Here is a 20,899-nt window from a genome sequence, read left to right as displayed (position 1 = left end):
ATTCCAGAACATTCCCAGTTCTCTAGGTTTGATTATTGTAGGGTAAAGAAAATGTCAGGCTTTTCTGCCCTTCTGCCATCAGGATAGATGATGGATCCTTGTCCTGAATGCATGCCTGATGGCGGGCACCTGGAATAGGGTGTGGGCATAGGTAGATGGGATTCAGCTGAGCTAAGACTGCTTTTTAAGGGCAGCGTCACGGGGACGCCAGTAGCAGCAGCAGCAGCAGTAGCAGCACCAGCACCAGTAGCAGCAGTAGAAGCCGAAGCAGAAGCCGAAAGAGAAGCCGAGAAGCAGCAGAACGAACACCAGAGAGTCCAGATAGAGTGAAGACTTGCTGCCAGCAAGTGAAGACTTGCTGCCCCTAGCCAGCACCCCTGCCTGCCATATGCCTGGTGAACCCCAAATAAAAAACCTGCAAAACCACTGAGGACTCTGACTCCTCCTACCCGGTCTGCATGGGATCAGAAAACCTGCACAGTGCCCGGTCCTGCCCTTACAATTATCTTAGGGTCTCTATGCTTTCCTTCTTACCACAAATAGAGGCTGAGAGATTGATGGCCATCAAGGAAGGTGTTAGTTGGAGGCTGATGCTTTTCCTGGGCCCTGTTAACACGTGACTAGTCATACTTAAATTTATGGGATGGGATCAAGGAAAACATTTTGATATATTAAGTAACTATCTGAGGCATAGCACAGGCACCATTTTGGTTAAAGTTATCTGGATAAATGGAATTTAAATTTCTAGGGAGGAGCAATTTCATGTTACCAGTAGGGTGATAAGCATTTTCATTTGAACTCTTACACAAAAATCCCAATTCCTGTTATTTGTAGCACTGGGACTTCTGTGCACATGGTCACTCTATTATATACTTATTACTAGAAAGCCTGGCAAACTGCCTTGAAATCCTTGGGTATATTCTTTTAGTATAGAAAGAACAGTTGCTAAAAGACAAATCGTTTCTTGTGAGTGACCATTTTAGATAAATAGTAGTTTATTAGAAAATAGCCTACTTAAGTTATAGATCAAATGCTAACGGAAATACCAATACTATAATTTTTCTGAAATAGTAGTTTTATAAGTATTTTGGGGGAACATGAACTTACAAGAACTACTGTTAAAAATTATATAACAGCCCAAAATGGAGTGACTCTTGCTAAACCTCACTTCAGAAAACACTATTTAAGCTAAAGGCAGTTCCAGTTTCTCCTAGAAATGTAACCTTTAACCATGCAATCTGGAATCTTGGTCAGCACTAATCAGGTAATCTGCCCCCCGGGCCCCTTCTGTCCCTCACAGGAAGGTGATCTTGCCTGAAACAAACCTCTCTTCCTGTTATCCTGTGCCTCCTTTCCGTAAAAACCTTCCATTTTGTAAAGCTCTTTGGTTCCTTTCTGTTTTTCTAGATGGGATACTGCCTGATTCATGGATTGTTTAATAAGTGAATTGTGATATTGACTCAGATGAATTTTGTTTTTTTTACCACTATATACACTAATTTTGAATTTCTAGGCAAGATCTATGAAATAATTTGAAATTTACAACTAGAAATTTACCTTAACCTAGAACAGCCAGCTGAAATTATGATACTTAATGTGTTTTATGTATTAACATTAACTAATATAATAACCTTTTTTATTTTTATGTCAATGACTTAATTAAAATTTAATTTTTCTAAAACAAAATATTTTTGTTTTCAACATAATACCCAGATATTTACTTACAATAAAATAAATAAAACATTAAAGCACTTCTCTTTATGTTGAAACAACAAGGATTTTTCTTTACCTGGTTTAAACATCAGCACATAATTTAAACTTTTGTTTAGAGCGCTAGATAGGAGCCCTGGTATTCTACCTACATCATCCTCTGACCTGTTTGAAGCAACAGCAGCAGTAATTACAATACTTTGTATAAATTCTAGTGAGAGTGGAAACTTTAAAATGCGTTTCCTTATCCCCACTTAATTCCCCTGAACTTGAGGCAATATTTCCTAACTTAGGCATGTATTCTTTCTAATGTTTGGGGAAACCCAAACATTTCTATTCCTCTTTTAAGAAATGAGATTTGCGAGTCACATTAAAAGGGGTGTACCTTAGCCTACAGGCATTTAAGTTGCAAGGCATGATGAATCATTTGTCAAGTTGGAACTTGCCTTTTCAAATGATGCCTAACCTAGTTCCTCATCTAGAGTAGGCACTCGATAAAATATTTGGTGAATGATTGAGGCAGTACCTCAGGATCTAAGGACAGTCCTTCATCTAAGAAAGCCTTGTCCTTTCTGAACAATTCACTGCTTTGCAGCAACTAGAGTGAAAGGCAAGAAGATCTAATCTTAACCAGTGTGGCTGAGTATAGAAGGAAAGGTGATACCTAGGCTAACAGCAATTAGGGTTGTAGTGTAAAACTTGATGTTACATTAGGAAGCAAGTATACAGTGAATGCATTTTTCAGTGTACAAGAGATAAGATGTACCAGATGTCTTGTATTACAGCTCCTGATTCATTTCCTCTTCTCACCCCCTTTTTTCTGAATATATGGTTGTGCATTTACTTCTAACAATTTTGATGTCCACGTTTTGAAACTTTAAATGCAAATAACACTATGCCATAGGCTGTGGGGGATATAAACATGTGGAAGACCACTTACTCTCTTGTCAAAGTAAGGTCCATTTTCTTTTTTTTTTTTTTTTAAAGATTTATTTTATTTATTTATACAAGCACTGGGTACAGTCAGAAGTGCGGGACGGTGAGAGAATTCGCCAGAGCTAGGAGCAGAGCAGGCAGAAGGACCAAAGTACACTGCTGAGGGGAGCAGCAAGCAGCAGAAGAGGTCTGCACCCATGTGGGACCCTCCTCTGGTGGCCGGGGAGCAGCCGGGGATTGAACCGGCACTGCAGAGGCTGCAGGCAGCTTCTCAACCCAGCGCTCAACCGCTGCACCACCGGGGAGGCCCAGGTCCATTTTCTTTAAGCTAAAATTTCCAGTTGATGCACAGGTGGAGTGGAGAAAGCACTTAAAAGTCAGTGATTACAATCTTGGCTCTGTTACATATCAGCTGCTTGGCCTTGGGCAAGTTATTTCCCTAAATCTCTAAAATGGAAATAATTAACAGGCATTTTTTTAAAAAAGGGAAATTGTGAGGATTAAATGAGAACACAGGCAAAAGCTATTCATTTTGTGCTACATGAGTGCCAAAACCAATACAGTAGCACATCAGATTCTTCACAGCATTCTACTCCTGCTAATAAATGGTCATGTTTGTCAGATTGTCCCTAATTACAAACTCCTTCTAGATTTAGGTGATTTAGAAGATTTATATATTTAAATGTAACTGTTATTGTTTGAGAATCAAGATTGAGAAGTAGGTTCTCTGGTGAAATGTACTGATAAAATAATCGAGAGACTATTTGCAGAATATATCATATATGCCTGCTTTTCCAATAAACATTTTTCAGGGTTTTTTTTTTTTTTTGGTCTTTTTCATTTAAATGTCAAGGCCCTGGATGACATTAAATTGTGTTTTTGTATATGTCACTTATCCTTGAGAGAGTTCTTTTGGAAGATGTCTTTTCAAAAATTAATGAGGACGAGGCAACTGAAATTTTACAGTTTAGCTTGTGTTGCTTACATTGTTTCCCCTGAATTTGTAAATACTTTTCCTAGAACCCCTCCCTTAAGCGACTGCTTCTTTTATTTAGAGCTGGATCAATTCATCCTTTAAAGAAATGCATTTGTTTAATCTCAACCTGCCTCTTCCCTCACTTCCTCCTCTTTGGGAGACCTAGCTCACTCTGGCCTTTGCAAGGAAGAAGTTCTTAGAGGTTTGTCCCTGTATTCTTACTTCTACAGGGTTTTGCTCTTTGAATGTTCACTTCACCTTGGCTGAGCATCACGTGCAGTTGTGGAAGGCTCCTGCACCGCAAAGGTGGGAAGTGCTGAGGTCTGGCTGACAATGCCTCCCTAAGGGGTTACCAAAAATCTGGGAACGTGTTAAATGTTAAGTCACCACAAAGTGCTTCACGGCTCCCCAGCATCACAAAAGAGAAACCACGGAGGAGGAAATACGCCGCCAGAGTTTCCAGGGAGCAAGAGGGGCTCGCAAGAGCGGAGAGGTGGGGAGCAGCCAGACGAGCTGGGCAGCCTCGCTCCACACGCCACCCGGGGGCCGCGAGGAGAGGCCCTCCCAGCCCGCGGACGACCTCTCGATTTGGAGGCGACCAACCCCTCCGCGCTATTTCGGGGCGCGGGGTCGCGGGCCGCTGGCCCAGGGGTGCGGCCCGCAGCTCGGCCCTCGGGCGGGCCCCCGCGGGCCGCGCCGACCGCCCTTCGGCGCAGGCACCTGCGTGGCCGCCCGCGGCGGGGTCCTGAGGCGCCTCGGCGCGGGGGGGCGCGCGGCGATTGGCTGCGGCGCGGCGGCGCTCGGCGCTTGACAACCGCAGTCGCGGAGGCCGGGCGCGGCGCGCCGGGGAGGGGCTCCGCGGAGGACGCGCGACGCGCGGATGGGCTGACGCGCGGGCAGAGGCAGGACCGCCGCCCAGCCGGGACCGCCGCCCTCGCGCTCCCGCGCCCCGGAGCCGCCGCCCGGGCCTCGTCGCCGGCCTCCGCCGCGCTCCCGCCGCCGCTCCCGGCCGCGCCCGGGCCCGCAGGTGAGCGGGCGGGCGGCGGAGGCGGGGTCGCCGCGCCGCGCGCCCCGGGTTGCCATAGCCACTGGCCGCCACCTGTCACCGCGCCGGGTCCGGCCCGGCCGCCCGGGCGGCGCGCGCGGCCGGGGAGAGGGGCCGGGTGGGCTCGGCGCCGGCCGGGTGGGGACCGGGGTGGAGCGGGAGGCCCCGGCGCCCGGGGAGGACCTGGGACTGGCGGGCCCGGGCTCCAGGCCGCCGCTCCTGCCGCTCCTGCCCCGCAGGCCGGCGGGGCGCGGGGGGCAGCGACGCCCCCGCCGGGCGCTGTGGGCCGCGCGCAGGAAGCGGGCGCCGGGCCGGTGCCCCCCGCGCCGGGGGCTGGGAGGGGGTGACTGCGCTCCTCCTTCCTTCCGAGCCCCGGGAGTGGGGGGCGCGCCTGGCCGGCTGGAGGGGAGGGGGCTGCGCCGCTAGCGGCCGAGCTGCGGCCGCGGCAGCCCGCGAGGCCCGGGTTTGGCCTTTTCCAGGTCAGTGGTCAGTGGGAGGAGGCCTTTTGGGGGGTTCTGAGCCCAGGTCGGGAAGAAGAGCAGCAGCAGGGTTTGGATCTGGGGTGGTGCCGAAGCTGGGGGCGGGGCGCCTGCGTGTGAGGCGCGGGAGGTGGTCGAATTCAAGGGGTTAAGCCGCGGCTCTGTATATTGGGGAGAAAGAGATTGGGGCTCCAGGTCTGGGGTAAGGCCTTGGGCAAAAGGGGTGGTCACGGGGGTAGGCCAGGACGACATCGATCAACATTTGATTTTTTTTTTTTTCTTTTCTGTACCAGACGTGCTGTCAGTAACCGTGCATGGTGTCTGAGTAGTGCGTTTTTTTGGCAACTTGGTTCTCTCTACATAATGAAAGGAGAAGTCTTTGTTCCACCCAGAATCATAGGTTGTGATCCTAACACTTATTTTCCTCCCTTTGTTGTAGACTTCACAGAATTCTTCAAGAAGTTTATGGCACAGAAATTAGTATGTAGGGTTTTAATAGAATATAAATATTTTTTTCGCAGTAAATCCAAGTAGAATTTTTTTTTTTTTTTTTGGTCTCCAGTGTTGGCATGTGTTGCCTTGAAATTTTACTAGAAATGAGAAACGCCTAAGAGAGCATTTTACTTTATATGGCTTATTCTCGATGTTCTATTTAGGTGGAAGGTGTAATGAATTTACCTTAGGTTTTAGGAGGTAGATTGCATCCACATGGCAAAGAAATAATTACATAGTGACAGAAAAGAAAGCAATTAAGCCACAACAGTATATTGTTAGATAAAAACACAAATCAAATCCTTGATTTTGTATGACATTATAAATATGACGTGTGTGTGTGTTGGGACTTTAACCTGTTTTAGCTCTCACCCTTCTGTGTCCTAATTCTTTTCTCTCTTCCCCACCCTTACCCCTCAGTAGTGTGAATGTATCATAAAACAGGGGTTCTATCCTATGTTCCTAATTACATAATTATGTTCAGTCTCTTTTCTGTTTGTGAGGTCAAGTTTCTCAGGTACTGAGTGGACAGCATGTGCTACATGTGCTGCAGTTTGAGAAACACTTCAAAATGAGCATGAACAGATGCAGTTTTCCTAGGAGACTGGAAAATCAGAATCCCTGGATTTGTTTCTCTTTGCTACTGATTATGGTCATGGAAGGGCTTCTCTACTATAGACTATTTCTAGATCTGTAAAATGGGGAAAATACCTCCTGTTGTTTTAATCTGGAAAGGGACTCTGAAAATAATATTTGAAAGCACTTTGGAAAACATTTTAAGGCATTTATTGATTACCTTTTAATAGAGTAGGCCATTGACAAGGAGAATTAAAATTTTCTGCCTGATCTTTTTAGCACTTCTAGGTCCCATGCTTTATTTCTTACAGTGGTCATAAAAGGTTCATGGAGTAATTAAGGTACATCTTTACTCCATGGTAGTTTTTTTTTTTCCTCCTGGTGACATGAAGAAAAAGGTGTTTCCTACCTAAATGTGGGTCAGATTGCTTCCTGCTTTAGATAGGATGTTCTCATATTTTAGAAAATAAGTCTATGGCCAATAACTAACTTGCATTTCATCAGATATTAAATAATTCTTAGTGTAGATTATTTGAATAATCAAGAAATAGCTTACTTTCCTCCCTGTGATCTCTGGTTTTCAAATCGGAGTATTTGCATTGTTAGAGATAAACTGCATTGTGCCAAGAGAGCAATCTGTGGTCCTGTGATGTCGGACACACTTAAGGAACTGTTGTTAATTTCACCTGAAGACTTGGATAAAGAATGTTTTTATATTAAAACAAAAAGATATGGAGGTTGTACTAGTTACACTAATTTCTGAGGCAAAATTCAAAGACTTCAGAGAAATTTCAGGGCTACTTGCTCTCAGGAAACATGTTCATTTTTTCTGCCCTGAATGGAGAAAAGTTTAAGAAGCATTGCTTACACTTACTAGCTAGTGAATGACAAATAACTATATCGTACAGGAATCCAATTTCTAAAACTTGTACTGACATTAGGCTCAAGATTACTTGAATTCTAATTATCCTCTCTTGTTTTGTAAATGTCAGAATGTTATGGTGGAAAGGTCAGAGGATTTCAGTCAGTCCCATACTTCTACACTTTTTGCTTTGTGATCTTAGATGCCAGTACCTAGTGTCTCTGAATATAAGTGTAATCATCTGTAAAATGAAATTATAGAGTTGTAAGAATTACACTGATTATGGGAGAATTTAGCACAAGGCCTGACATAGTTAATGTACAGTAAATGTTACCTTTCCCCTTCCCATCTCTGCATTATGGTATATTAACAATATTTCAGACCACTCATGGCAGGAAACCTGGTTACTCCTCTGAACTTCCATGGCATTTTATTTGTAATTCTTTTCTAGCTCTCTATACTTTGTTGTTTACTTGACTCCAAGTCTTCAGACTCCAAATCCAGTGCTGGTTTACACCTGAGGAGGGAGAGGAAGAGAAACACACACTCACACACACACACACACACACACACACTCTTGATCTTGCCATTTAATATAGAGACCATTGTATGGGCTAGCTAAAGCTTACATATTTCAGTTAATTTTTCTTCATCTTTCTTCCTTTTTTGTCTTTCTTTTCCTTTCCTTTTGTTCTGTTGAAGTGGAAATGTATCTTTAGGCTACCAGAGGGAATGAAAGGGCTTGGGGAACAAAGGGAGGAGGGGACCCAGTGGGTATGGCGGAGACTGTGGGTGCTTGGGTGGTAGGTATAATGTGGTACAAATATCTGAAGAGGTATAAACCTATATCATATACAGTGTTGTCCACCAACATTAGCTCAACAACAATAACAAAACATGCAATTAAAGAGAACCTTACAAAACACCACACATTCCCTGATAACCTTTCTTTTTGTGTTTTATCTTCTTTTCCATCGTAACTCAGTCACTGTATCCAGGATACATCATGCTGCCTGCACATAGTAGGCACTTGTGTTTGTAGTGGATACTGACTTGAAACATGTTTTTCCCACAAGTAGGAGTCCCTTAATGTGTATCTTTAACATACAGTCATGCAGGGCTTAGCAACAGGATACATTCTGAGAACTGCAGTGTTAGGCTGTGTGAAAGTCATAGAGTACAGTTACAGCCCTAAGTGATAGAGAGAGCCTGGTACTCTCCTGGTTTATATGGTATAGCCCGGTGGGACCACCTTCATCTGTGTGGTCCTCCATTGTTAGACCAAAACATCACTAAGTGATGCATGACTGTAATTAATCTAATCAAGTTTCCCAATACTTTAAAATTATTCTGAAAATATTTTAGAAATAGGGTAAACTTTTTCCAAAATAAATTTTTATACATTATCCACAGCAGAGTAATTCTCCCAAAACTTGTTTTAACGGCTTTTTTGACACATTATCCTCATGTCCGAGCATGAGCTCTGAAGGGAAGGAATGCGTGCCACTCTGTATGGAGCTTTATCTCACCTCACAAGTTTTATCTCATTTACACACTATTTTATAGAGAAAAAGTACTATGTAGAAAAGTGTAATATTTTTATGCTATTTACATTTGATTGAAGCAACGAATTCTATAAAATAACTTTCAGTAACATGTTTTGTGACTTTTGTTGATACATTAAAAACAAAATAGAAGCTTACCTAAAAATTTTTCAGATTAAAGAACTTAGCTACAACTGGAGACTGCCTTTAAAGGTCCATTTTAGGTTTAACTTTTTTTTTAAACAATATTTTAAATGCTTGCAAATAGAGTTAGGTATTGGAAAGGGAAAATCCAGGAAGTTCAAAAGCAACATCTCACAAGTAGGTAACAAAATAGGCAACTTTAAGTGCTCGGGTGTGTTCATTGTATATGGAGTGCCCTTATCATAGCAAGTGTTGCTTTCACTGTACACAGTCGCTAACCAGAACTTACCTAGTATTGTGTGTGTTCTATTTTGAGTGCTTCAGAGGGCATTAACAAATGTTCAGAGGAATATGACCAGAATGGTAGGGATCTGGAAGTTATGTGAAGAATGGTTGAAAGAAGTACAGTTGACTCTTGAACAACCTGGGGGGGTTGGGGCGCTGACCCCCGCACATAGTCAAAAATCTACATATAGCTTTTGACTGCCCAAAAACTTTACTGCAGTTGACCAGAAGCCTTACCAGAAACATAGTCAATTACCACATATTTTGTATGTTCCATGTATTATATTCTTACAGAAAAGTAAGAAAAAGAAAATGTTATTAGGAAAATCATAAGAAAGAAAATACATTTACAGCACTACACTGTCTTTCTTTCTGTATGATTTGGTAGGTGATTTGTTGGGCCTGCGAACAATATTGCCATTCATTTATATAGAAAAAAATTTTGAGTGTTCCCAGATTGCAATATGACCTACAAAAATAATACCAAATAGGAACATTTTACTTTTAGATAGAAGGAAAAACCTGTATGTGTATCTTTGTGTGTATTTGCAAGTATTTTTGTAGATAGATTTTCTAGAAGCAGAATTTGAATTGGTGAATCAGAGTATATACATTTAAATTTTTCGCAGACTACGATTCTCATGTCAAATTCTCTCAAAAAGTCTGCCCAGTTTACATTTCTTTTTTAAAGATTTATTTTTATTTATGCGTACAAGAACAGGTGTGTAGGCCAGAGGTGCGGGGACGTGGGGGGAGGTGGTGTGACAGAGTGAAGAGCAGAATAGGCAGATCTACTAAAATACACCTTTGAGGGGAGCAGCAGGCAAGATAGGAGAGGTCTGCTACGCCACGTAGGTCAGCTCCCTGGCTGGGTATTGAACTCATGCTGCAGTGGCTGCCCATAGCTTGATAGTGCTGAGACTTTAAATCCTGAGCCACCAGGTAGGACCCTTCACACCCCCAGTTCACATTCTTTATTTTATGAAAGGACATTTACGCACACTCTTGCCAATAGTGGTATTATCATGTCTTTTTCATTTTTCCAAAACTGATGGGCTCTTTTTGGAATGGAATCTTATTTTAACATCCGTTGTGAACATCTTTTCATAAATTTGTTGGTTATTTGTAGTTCTGTGAATTGTCTGTATTGCTTCTTTGCTCAATTGTAATTTTTTTGCAGGCATATTGGTTTGAGGATGCTATTATATGTCTTAGATGGTAACCATTTAACTTCTAATGTATGTTAAACTTAGTCTTACTTTGTCCCTTGTCTTTTAACATTTTTTATGGCAACTTCTGTTAAATGGGACATTTATATTTTATGATTTTAGTGTCAAATTTGACAATTTCATTTCACATTTTATAAGTTATGTGACTTAATTATGTGATCTGAATCAAAACTCGTTTTGCATATCCTGTACATTTTTTGTGTGTCAATAAATGTTTTAAACATATTTGTGGCTTGAATATGAAGAAAACACAAATACTATTTTTTTGGCATTTTATTTTATTTTATTTTTTTAAATAAATTTTATTTTTATATTCCCCATACAATTGCAACCCCCTTATTTTGACCCCAATCCCTCCCCTCCCCGCCCCTTACCCCCCATAGAGTGTCTCTAGTTCATAGTTTTTTGTTGATTTTGATTTTCACTTTCTTATAGTTATTCACTTTCCTGGTCCCTTATTTAAGTTTTCTAGATTACTGCTATGAGTAAGACCATCCAGTATTTTTCTTTTTCTTTCTGGCTTATTTCGCTGAGCATGATCCCTTCCAGCGCCATCCATGTTGCTGCAAATTGCATGTGTTTATCTTTTTTGAATGCTGAGTAATATTCCATGGCGTATATGTATCACATCTTCTTGATCCAGTCATCTATTTTTGGGCATTTGGGTTGTTTCCAAAGTTTAGCTATTGTAAACAGTGCTGCTATAAACATAGGGGCGGAGGTGCTCTTTGGAATTGATGGAAAACACAAATATTTTAATCTCATGAATAAAGATTGAAATATTTGAATCGAAGCAGTCTTAGATTATGACAAAAATACAAATAACTTTGAAATCTTCATGATATATATATATAATTAATACATTATATTCATTATATTGCTAGTTCTTCCCAATTATTTTGTAATTGGAAATTGCAAATAATTTACAAATGGAAGTTCATTGCTTATGTTTTATATTTTTTAAAAATATTTTTGAGTAAGTAATATTGTGAATGATATAAAATATAAAAGGTACAAAAAGGGTACATAGTGATAAAGTCTTCTTTCTTTAATTCTTTATCCAATTTGGAGACAGCCATTTTCATCAATTTCTTGTCTTTTTCCAGAGAGATGTTATGCATATATGCATTATATATTTTATGTTATTTTAATTCTTTTCTTTTTATAGCTGCACCTGCTTTAATATAATTTGTTCTTTAGGAAAATCATCAGTAACAGATGGTATGTTAAAATAATTAATGAATAGAAAATAGTTGTCAACTTTCTGCATCTGTGTTATAAACTTTATTAGCAGAGATGGTGGAGTTTTGCATTTAACGGAACTTTTGTTGGCTTAAATGATCTAATATAGATATATTTTCTCTTATTAAACTAATCTTTAGAGATTACTAGTTTTCCAGACTTGATGTTACAACCTAAGAATACATGTTTCCTATTACTGAAATCAGAGTTAAAGCAAATTTTAAAACTTGATGGTAAAGCATAGAAATTAGCAAAACTAACATTATTTTATGTCTGAAGAAATTGAAGTTTGTAGAGATTAAATGACTTGTAACATCTTATTTATACTCATGAAGGAGCAGATATTTACAATTTAATGACCTAGCACCCACATAAGTTTCTGGAATGCTATTTTATTAAAAACTCTCTATCATTTTTTTTTTTTTTTTTTTTTTTTTTTTAGGAAAAGTGAAAAGTTAAAGGCAGAAGTAGTCTTATGCTACAGTTTGATATTTTATTTAAAAACTTCATAGTACTTCATTTTTTATTTGCATTTTCTCCTCTACATGGGAGTGGCAAAGCACTGTTGTTAATTGTTAGGCACTCCATAATATTTGGAAGATTACAGAGAGTGGTTTTTATCATTTGGGATAGAGCTGGTGATTAATGGAGCTTTTCTTAAACACTTTTTTCTCGACTATAAATTTTTTAATTGCTGTGCCCTAATTCCCTTAACTTTATACTTCTGAGTCATTATTAGCTTTGTATGTTTTCTCCCTCCCAAGTGTGTATTATAAGTAACTAAAATAATCTCATTGCAAAGGAAAGTTAAATCATGCCTATTTATATTTGGCTAGAAAGCTATCACTTGTATTTTTTCCATTAAACTTTTTTTCATATCTATATATGTAAATATAAATAGAAGTCATTGTATTTCTTTTGCCATTTTTCCTTATTTATTGCTGACATTTTACCTTAAATTTTAGATTTCTAAAAATAATTTTATTTCTTGCCCCTTGATGCATTCTTCTCATAATCTTGATTCACTAAGATAATAATGATTTCCATCTGGGAATTTAGTTTCTGAAGATGTTAATTGTATCTTAATAGTACTAAAATGCTAGCCACCTTTCAGATATACTCATAAAAGTAAGTATATACAGATAGGCCTATATTTACAATTGTAAAATAACATGTTTTGGTTTATTAGTGACCTTTAAAAAATTCTGTTATGGCAAATTTTACATATGTCTAAGAATAGTAGAATAATATTGTATTAGTCCATGTGGGCTGCTATAACAGAATACTGTGGACAAGATAGTTTAAACGGCAGAAATGTAAAGCTCAATAATTCTGGAGACTTGAAGTCCCAAGATCAGATTGTGGTGAGGACCCTCTTTCTGGCTGCAGACTGCTGACTTCTTATATTCTCACAGTGGACTGGCCTAGGTAACTTTCTGAGGTCTCTTTTCTAAGGGCACAGATCCTTATCCTGAACTTGTGCCCTCATGTAATCATCTTTCAAAGGCCACATTCTAATATCATCTTTGGGGATTAGGATTTCGATGTAGGAATTTTAGGAGGACACAAACATTCAGACCATAGCAAATATAATAAAACTCTTTATCCATTACTCTTCTTCAATAGTCATGATGGTTCTTTTTCATCTTGATCTCCTCCCAGTCCCCTTTTTGTATTGTTTTTAAAGTAAATCCCAAACTTTATATCATTTAATCTATAATTATCTCAATATGTGTCTCTCAAATATAAGTACCCTAAAGAAATCACATAGTCACACTTTCATCACACCTTAAAGAATGACTTGGTTTTAATAAATTTTAAAGTTACTTTCCCTTCAAAATGCCTGTACTAAAATTTTCCACAAAACTTGTTATGTGTAGTTTCCAGACAGTTAAAAACACTTGGAAATAAAGCAGCGGGACTAATTTTGGTTTTGTTTTCTGTTTAATCTTTAGGCTATCAACATGACGGCCGAAGAAACAGTGAATGTAAAAGAGGTTGAAATCATTAAGCTAATTTTAGACTTTTTGAATTCAAAGAAGCTTCACATTAGTATGTTGGCTCTTGAGAAGGAAAGTGGAGTCATAAATGGCCTATTTTCAGATGATATGCTATTCCTGAGGTATGATTTCATTAGTACTATGAGGTTTGTAGCTCTTTCAGAGAAATGTTAAGTATTAATAAGGTAGTATGTATAATACAGGTAGAATTCTGTAATCACGAAAAGGCCATGTAAATATATTTTTAAAAATTATGTTGGTTTTAACAATGAAAAATTTACAAAATAATGTTTTCTGTAGTAACATCCAGAGGTCCTTTTAAAAAAAACCACCAAGAACCATTACTTCACTGTGGTTATGGCATCATCATAAAAGATACTTGATTTAGGTATCAGAGCCTCTAATAATCTTGATTCACTAAGATAGTAATCAGAGGCTCTGGAATAAAATATGTCTGAAATACCATTTTTTTGACCATAGATATAAAACAAATTGATTATAGAAAATAAAAAATCAACCTACCTAGCACACCACTGACAATTTTCTGTGCATATTACAAAAATAATAGCAATTCTCTTGTATTTATAATTCAGTATCCTGTTTTTTTATTAATTATTGGCATTATAAGAATTCTCTATGTGATTACAAATTTATAAGTAAAAATTTTTCAATTTACTTAATTTCCTAGTGGTTCCTCTATTTTTAGATCAATTGTTTTCAATTTTCTTAAATGCTCTACTGAGCAGCTTTTTTACATCTGATTTTTTCCTGTCTTGAATTTTTTCCTTAGAACAGAGTTCTTGGTGGAATTGCAGGGCAAATGGGGATGAACATGTTTGCCAAAATGGAAAGCTAAATATATCCTAACTTGAATTGGATGAAAAAAAAAAAAGACCCAGATTTCCAGACAGAAATGTATTCTCTGCTTATGTGATAATCCTTGACAAGGAGTACAGATTCTTGGACATTTGGCATTTTGTGACTTGGAAAGCCTTAAGAAATTAAATGTTCCTAGCTCATGAAAAAGGAACTTAAAAAAAAAATCTTTATTAGGAGAATTTATTTAAACTCATTGCTTGTCCCTCTCTTTGGTGTTATGAGTGTCATCCAGCCCAAGATGCTTAGCCTATGATGTAGTCATGATGTACATGATGTACTGGGGCGCAGTATTTTTCTGGTCCTGTCTTTCATTGCTATTCCCAGAATTTAGTAGTGGCTCTCAAATATCCCCTTCCAAGAAACTGTTGTTTTATGTTGATGTTTTACTGGTCTGAGGTAAGAGGCAATGAAATACATAATAGTAAGTTTTTCATTAAACTAAATGTATTCATCTTAAAGGGCTGCCTTTTGAAATCATGTCCTTCTTACCTTTTAAATATTAAAGTGTCCCTTAATAAAATTATTAAGATAGTGATTGCTTTTATTGATATTGCTTTGCAGAATTAAAAATTTGAAATCCTATGAAGACCCTCTTGTTGATCCCTTCCTTTTAAGATTTTGCTCTTTTAAAATTTCAAAATTATTCATTATAATGAAATTTCACGATAATGGAAAATTACTATTGTAAAAGAAGAAATTGCTATCACATAAGAATGCCTTACAACTTTTGGAAGTTCCCATAGATTACACTGGTCTGGGATAAAACTGCCCTCATTCCATGCTGTTTTCACTTTCAGTGTATAAACTTTAGTTCAAATTCCTCTGAGATAAAGAATTTATGGGTTAGAGCAGGAATTCACAGCCTCAGCTCTATAAACATTTGGGCTAGATAATTCTTTGGTGTGGGAGGTGGGGTGAGGTGGGTATGTGCATTATAGGATGTTTAGTAGCATCTCTGACCTATAGCTAGTGGATGCTGGTGGTGCCCGCAGTTGTGACAACTGAAACTGTCTCTGACATTGCAAGTGTCCCTTGGGGGCAAAATTACTTCCATTTGAGTACCACTGATTTATTGAAAATGAACTCTGCCCACTCTGGCTTTTAAATAATACAGAATAAAATTGTAAAGTAAATGGGGACATAAAGGAACTTTGAGACTTAGTACATAATTAGAAAACTATATACTATGAGAAATGGTTGCAAACCTACAAATTCTGATGTAGTGTATGTGGTTACAAATGAGGTGTGAAAAAAATGCTTTATTATAGTGGTTGAAGAATCTAGCAAAATGTCAATCTCATCATCTACATTATGAGCTTTTGATGCTATTTTGTTATCTATTCTGCCTTTCAAATAGTGTAACTCAAAAATGATAATGTGTGGATTTTCCTTTTTTAGGCAACTAATCCTTGATGGTCAGTGGGATGAAGTTCTTCAGTTCATTCAGCCTCTAGAATGTATGGAAAAATTTGACAAAAAAAAGTAAGATTTAGCCTAAAGTTTTTAGTGTCTTGACATTGGTTAAAGCTTAGCAAAACAAACAAAATTTTAAAGTGAGACTGTTAGCTTACCTAGAAAGTAACATACTCTGTCCCATTGAATTGGAGCACTTCTAGAGGACAAGTTGCATGATATACAAATTGACTGAGTCAATAGTATCTATATACAAAATGTTACAAGGGGGCCTGCCTGGTGGCTCAAGGGGTTAAGTCTCAGGACTGTGAAGCTAGGTAGCCACTGCTTTTGTGTAGTCTTCATTTGTCTGAAATACTACCTTTAAATAGCATGTTCCTAATCATCTGCCAGAAGTCATGTTTTGTAAGATTTTCCTTCTACTTCTCATCCCTTTGGGTAGCATTGCTTTCATACTCCTTTGAGACCTTGCTGAACATCTGAGACCCTATACATATTTCATATATGCTTTTTTAGATGACTCTTTTTGAGGGCAGAGATTCCATTATTTTGGACATGTATCTGTTATTACAACAACAGTTGTAAGAATGACTATATCTTTATTATTCTTTCAGTCCTTAGAGATACTTTTCCTTTAAAGTACTTAAAGGTATCAAACATTTTTTGGCTGGTAGACAAGTCAGGTAGGGTCTTTGCTTTCCCTTCCCCTGCCTCAAAAATCCCTGTTAAAAAGCTTTAAATTTGGGCCTCCCCTGGTGGCACAGGCAGTTGAGCGCTGCGCTGTGAAGCTGTCCACAGCCTCTGCAGTGCCAGTTTGATCCCGGCTGGCCGGCGAGGGTCCCACATGGCGCGACAGACCTCTCTTACTCTCTTGGCACTGTTTTTATTAAATATTTCTCATGTTTGGAAAGAAGAAAGGATATATTTGAGGAAACCAAAGCGCTTTGAATATAAATGATTTTGATTACATATTAGGTGACATTCGACATTTTCCATAAAAACTTCCTTTTTGTTGGGGCTTCCCTGGTGGCGCAGGGGTTAAAGTCGCAGTGCTATGAAGCTATGGCCAGCCACTGTGGCATGAGTTCCATCCCTGGCCAGGGAGTTGACCCACACGGCTTAGCAGACCTCTCCTGTCTTGCCCACTGTTCCCCTCAGCACTGTGTTTCAGTAGATCTGCCTGTTCTGCTCCCCACTCTGCCCCTGGTGGGCCCTCACACCCCCCTCACTTCTAGCCTACACCCCATAAATAAATGAAAATAAATCTTTATTTAAAAAACTTGATTTTGGGCCTCCCTGATTGCACAGGGGGTTAAGACACAACCTGTGAGGCTATCCACAGCCACTGCAGCACCAGTTTGATCCCTGACCAGGGAGCAACCCACATGGTGCAGCAGACCTCTCCTGGCTCGCCCACTGCTCCCCTCAGCAGTGTATTTCCATCCATCTGCCTGTTCTGTTCCCTACTCTGTCTCTGGTGAATCCTCTCACCCCCCACACCTCTGGCCTGTATCCCAGTACCTGTATGCATAAATAAATAAATCTTTAAAAAAAATCTGCTTTCATTAAAAAAAAGCTTGATTTTTCTTAAGAATTAATTAATATTGGAAATTGGGCCTCCCTGGTGGCGCAGTGGTTAAGCGCTGGGCTGCGAAGCTGCCCGCGGCCTCTGCAGCGCCGCTTCGATCCCCGGCCGCCAGTGAGGGTCCCACATGGCGCACAGACCTCTCCTGATGCACCCGCTGCTCCCCTCAGCAGTGTTCTTTGTCAGTCTGCCTGTTCTGCTCCCCGCTCTGGCTCTGGTGAATTCTCTCACCCTCCTGTGCTTCAGACTGTACCCAGTGCTTGTAGAAATAAATAAATCTTTAAAAAAAAAAAAGGAGGGAATACCTACCTCCATATATACCTCCAAAAAAAAAAAAAAAGAATTAATATTGGAAATAGAAGTCTTTGAGAATTTTTTTTTTTTTAAAGATTTATTTATTTATTTACACAAGCACTGGGTAGAGTCAGAAGCACAGGAGGGTGAGAGAATTCACCAGGGCCAGAGCAGGTAGCAGAACAGGCAGACTGACGAGGTACACTGCTGAGGGGAGCAGCGGGCGGCAGGAGAGGTCTGCGCGCCATGTGGGACCCTCCTCTGGTGGCTGGGGAGCAGCCGGGGATCTAACCGGCTCCACAGAGGCTGTAGGTAGCTTCGCAACCCAGCGCTCAACCACTGTGCCACCGGGGAGGCCCAAGAATTTTTTTTTTTTTTAAAGATTTATTTATTTATTCAGGCAGTTGGAAGTGTGGGAGGGTGAGAGAATTCACCAGAGCCAGAGCAGGGAGCAGAACAGGCAGAAGGACCAAAGTATACTGCTGAGGGGAGCAGCGGGTGGCAGGAGAGGTCTGCTTGACATGCAGGACCCTCCTCCAGTGTCCGTGGAGCAGCCAGGGATCGAACCGGCGCCGCAGAGGCTGCGGGCAGCTTCACAACCCAGCGCTCAACCGCTGTACCACCGGGGAGGCCCTCTTTCCTTTGAGAATTAATTGTGATTACTTGTACCGAAAATATTTGAATTATGTCTTCAGTGTGATGAGAGGAAAATAGTAAAATATCTTTGTAAAATATCTTAAGAATTTTCTGACATTGGAGAATTAATTTTTAAAAGCCTTTTTAAAGAAATAATTAATCCTTCAAGGAACCCTTCACCTATTTTGCTTCAGGAACTTGAGTTTCATTTCTAGTCTTTTACATTACTGTTATTCAGCATTGTTTCATTTTAATATTTTATGTTTATTTTTCACAGGTTTCGGTATATTATCCTGAAACAGAAGTTTTTAGAAGCTTTATGTGTTAACAATGCAATGTCAGCAGAAGATGAACCCCAGCATGTAAGATTTTTATTCCTGAAGGTTTGCGCCATAGTCTTGTTTCAGTCATAAGTATTGTATTAATTAAGAAAAAAAATTAGTATGGTGAGTTTTCAGTGTCTTTGTGAGCTAGGATGGACAAAATTTGCTCTTTTGCAGATATGTGCTTTCATTCTATAGTGCTTCTAAATTTGTTCTGTGATTTAGGCAAAGGTGATATATGAATGGATGATTGGTAGGCAATGTGTGTTCATTTATTATTTAAGGTGATTTAGATAGCAATAGATATTTGACTTGATGAATCTAAGTCATTGCTTTTCTTATACTTGAAGTGAATTATGCTTACTCCTCTTTCTGTCTTTTTAGTAATTTCTTTGACCCAGTGGTTGTTTTTTGATAAAATATATCTATCTTTATGACAATTTAAATTTAATTATATTAAATTCTTTTTGATTAAAGTGATTTTGAAATTATTAGTTTTGTTATAACCACGAGTGAGGAAGCTTTTATTAAGTGTCAATAAGTGTTCATTGGAGTAAAACCAAAAGGATATTACAGTGGGGACATTCATATATAATATAGAAATACTGCCAGATAATGATGTTCAAAGGTGGGAAAAAAACACTTGAATGTAAGTCAAAAGATCTGATTCTTTTCTTTGTCGCTATCCAACTGGATTAACTTGTTAAATCTGCACCCTCATTTTTCCCCATATATAAGATGTGGAAATTGAACTATGTAAGCACTAAGGTTTCTAACAGCACTAAGAGCTTAAGATTCTAAGACAGCATTCACTGTACAAGTTATTGTAATTTGTCTCTCAGCTGAGTTTCCTTTTGTTCTCCTGTTTTTGTAGTAAATGAGCTATAGATGTTCCCTTTTCTTGATTTGCTTACTTTTCCCACACAAACTGGTCCTAAGGCAAGTTTGAGTTTGAGAATCGTTCTTTTGTTTTTTGAAATAGTTTATGAAAGTTTGTAAAATATCTTTGTGTTTGAATAAAATATTCTCATTGACTTCATATCTCAGAGCATTTCTTTTTATAGTGATCACATATTTTTCTTACAGTTGGAATTTACCATGCAAGAAGCTGTGCAGTGTTTACATGCCCTAGAAGAATACTGTCCTTCTAAAGATGATTATAGCAAGCTCTGTTTGCTTTTGACTTTGCCTCGTCTGACCAATCATGCTGAATTTAAGGACTGGAATCCCAGCACTGCACGGGTTCACTGTTTTGAAGAGGCTTGTGTCATGGTTGCAGAATTCATCCCTGCCGATAGGAAGCTAAGTGAGGCTGGTTTTAAAGCAAGTAACAATCGTTTATTTCAGCTTGTGATGAAGGGCCTGCTTTATGAATGTTGTGTAGAATTTTGTCAAAGTAAAGCAACTGGAGAAGAAATTACAGAAAGTGAAGTACTTCTTGGCATTGACCTCTTATGTGGTAATGGTTGTGATGATTTGGATCTGAGTTTATTGTCATGGCTTCAGAACCTCCCATCTTCTGTCTTCTCTTGTGCTTTTGAACAGAAAATGCTTAATATTCATGTTGACAAACTCCTGAAACCCACAAAAGCTGCATATGCTGATCTTTTGACTCCTCTTATCAGCAAACTTTCTCCCTATCCATCGTCGCCAATGAGAAGGCCCCAGTCAGCGGATGCCTATATGACCCGCTCTCTGAATCCTGCTCTAGATGGCCTTACCTGTGGACTAACCAGTCACGATAAGAGAATTTCAGACCTTGGAAACAAAACTTCTCCAATGTCACATTCCTTCGCTAACTTCCATTATCCAGGGGTTCAAAACCTCAGTAGAAGTCTCATGCTTGAGAATACAGAATGTCACAGTATTTATGAAGAGTCCCCTGAACGGTAAGTATTTGCTCTTAAAAATTAGAACATCCTCACAATAAGTTACCTCACACGTGTGAGATAATTTAATTAGTATGTGCTTTTTTTTAATGTTCAGGTTTCTTTAGTTGAGAGTTAGTCCTTAAAACTTTACAAAAATTTTTAAAATTAAAAAAAATAAAATTGAGGTAACATTAGTAGTAATGCATGTGTTATTAGCTAAGCAGTAGTAATAACCAAGAAATCTTGTGTCATGCCCTGAAATTGGAAAACTTAGAAGGCAAAGTAATGAGGAATAAAGAATAGAACATGGTCTTCGGAGTCAAACTTGGGTTTGAATAATAACTTTGCCATTTACTAGCTGTGTGACCTTGGATAATT

General features: G+C 39.1%; 1 protein-coding gene across 4 annotated transcripts in view; it reads left to right on the top strand.

Moving 5' to 3' along the window:
- Window positions 1-4,618: 4,618 nt before the first annotated feature.
- Window positions 4,619-20,899, top strand: part of WDR47 (WD repeat domain 47) — a 43,468-nt gene continuing 27,187 nt past the window's right edge. For 2 of the 4 annotated variants that reach the window (XM_054691080.1, XM_054691079.1), the window contains exons 1-4: window positions 13,476-13,642; window positions 15,798-15,881; window positions 18,605-18,689; window positions 19,737-20,539. In XM_054691080.1, the coding sequence (XP_054547055.1) occupies window positions 13,485-13,642; window positions 15,798-15,881; window positions 18,605-18,689; window positions 19,737-20,539 (1,130 nt within the window). In that variant the 5' untranslated portion in view covers window positions 13,476-13,484. Of the gene's footprint in view, window positions 4,650-13,475; window positions 13,643-15,797; window positions 15,882-18,604; window positions 18,711-19,736; window positions 20,540-20,899 lie in introns of those variants that run through there. The other 2 variants (XM_054691078.1, XM_054691077.1) reach the window with 2 other exon arrangements.

The sequence above is a fragment of the Talpa occidentalis genome, unplaced genomic scaffold (genome assembly GCF_014898055.3).
Source record: "Talpa occidentalis isolate TD23 unplaced genomic scaffold, MPIMG_talOcc4v2.1 talOcc4.9, whole genome shotgun sequence".
Classification (NCBI taxonomy): Eukaryota; Metazoa; Chordata; class Mammalia; order Eulipotyphla; family Talpidae; genus Talpa; species Talpa occidentalis.
Note: the sequence above shows the minus strand (reverse complement) of the source record. Positions and strands in the feature narration are given on the sequence as shown.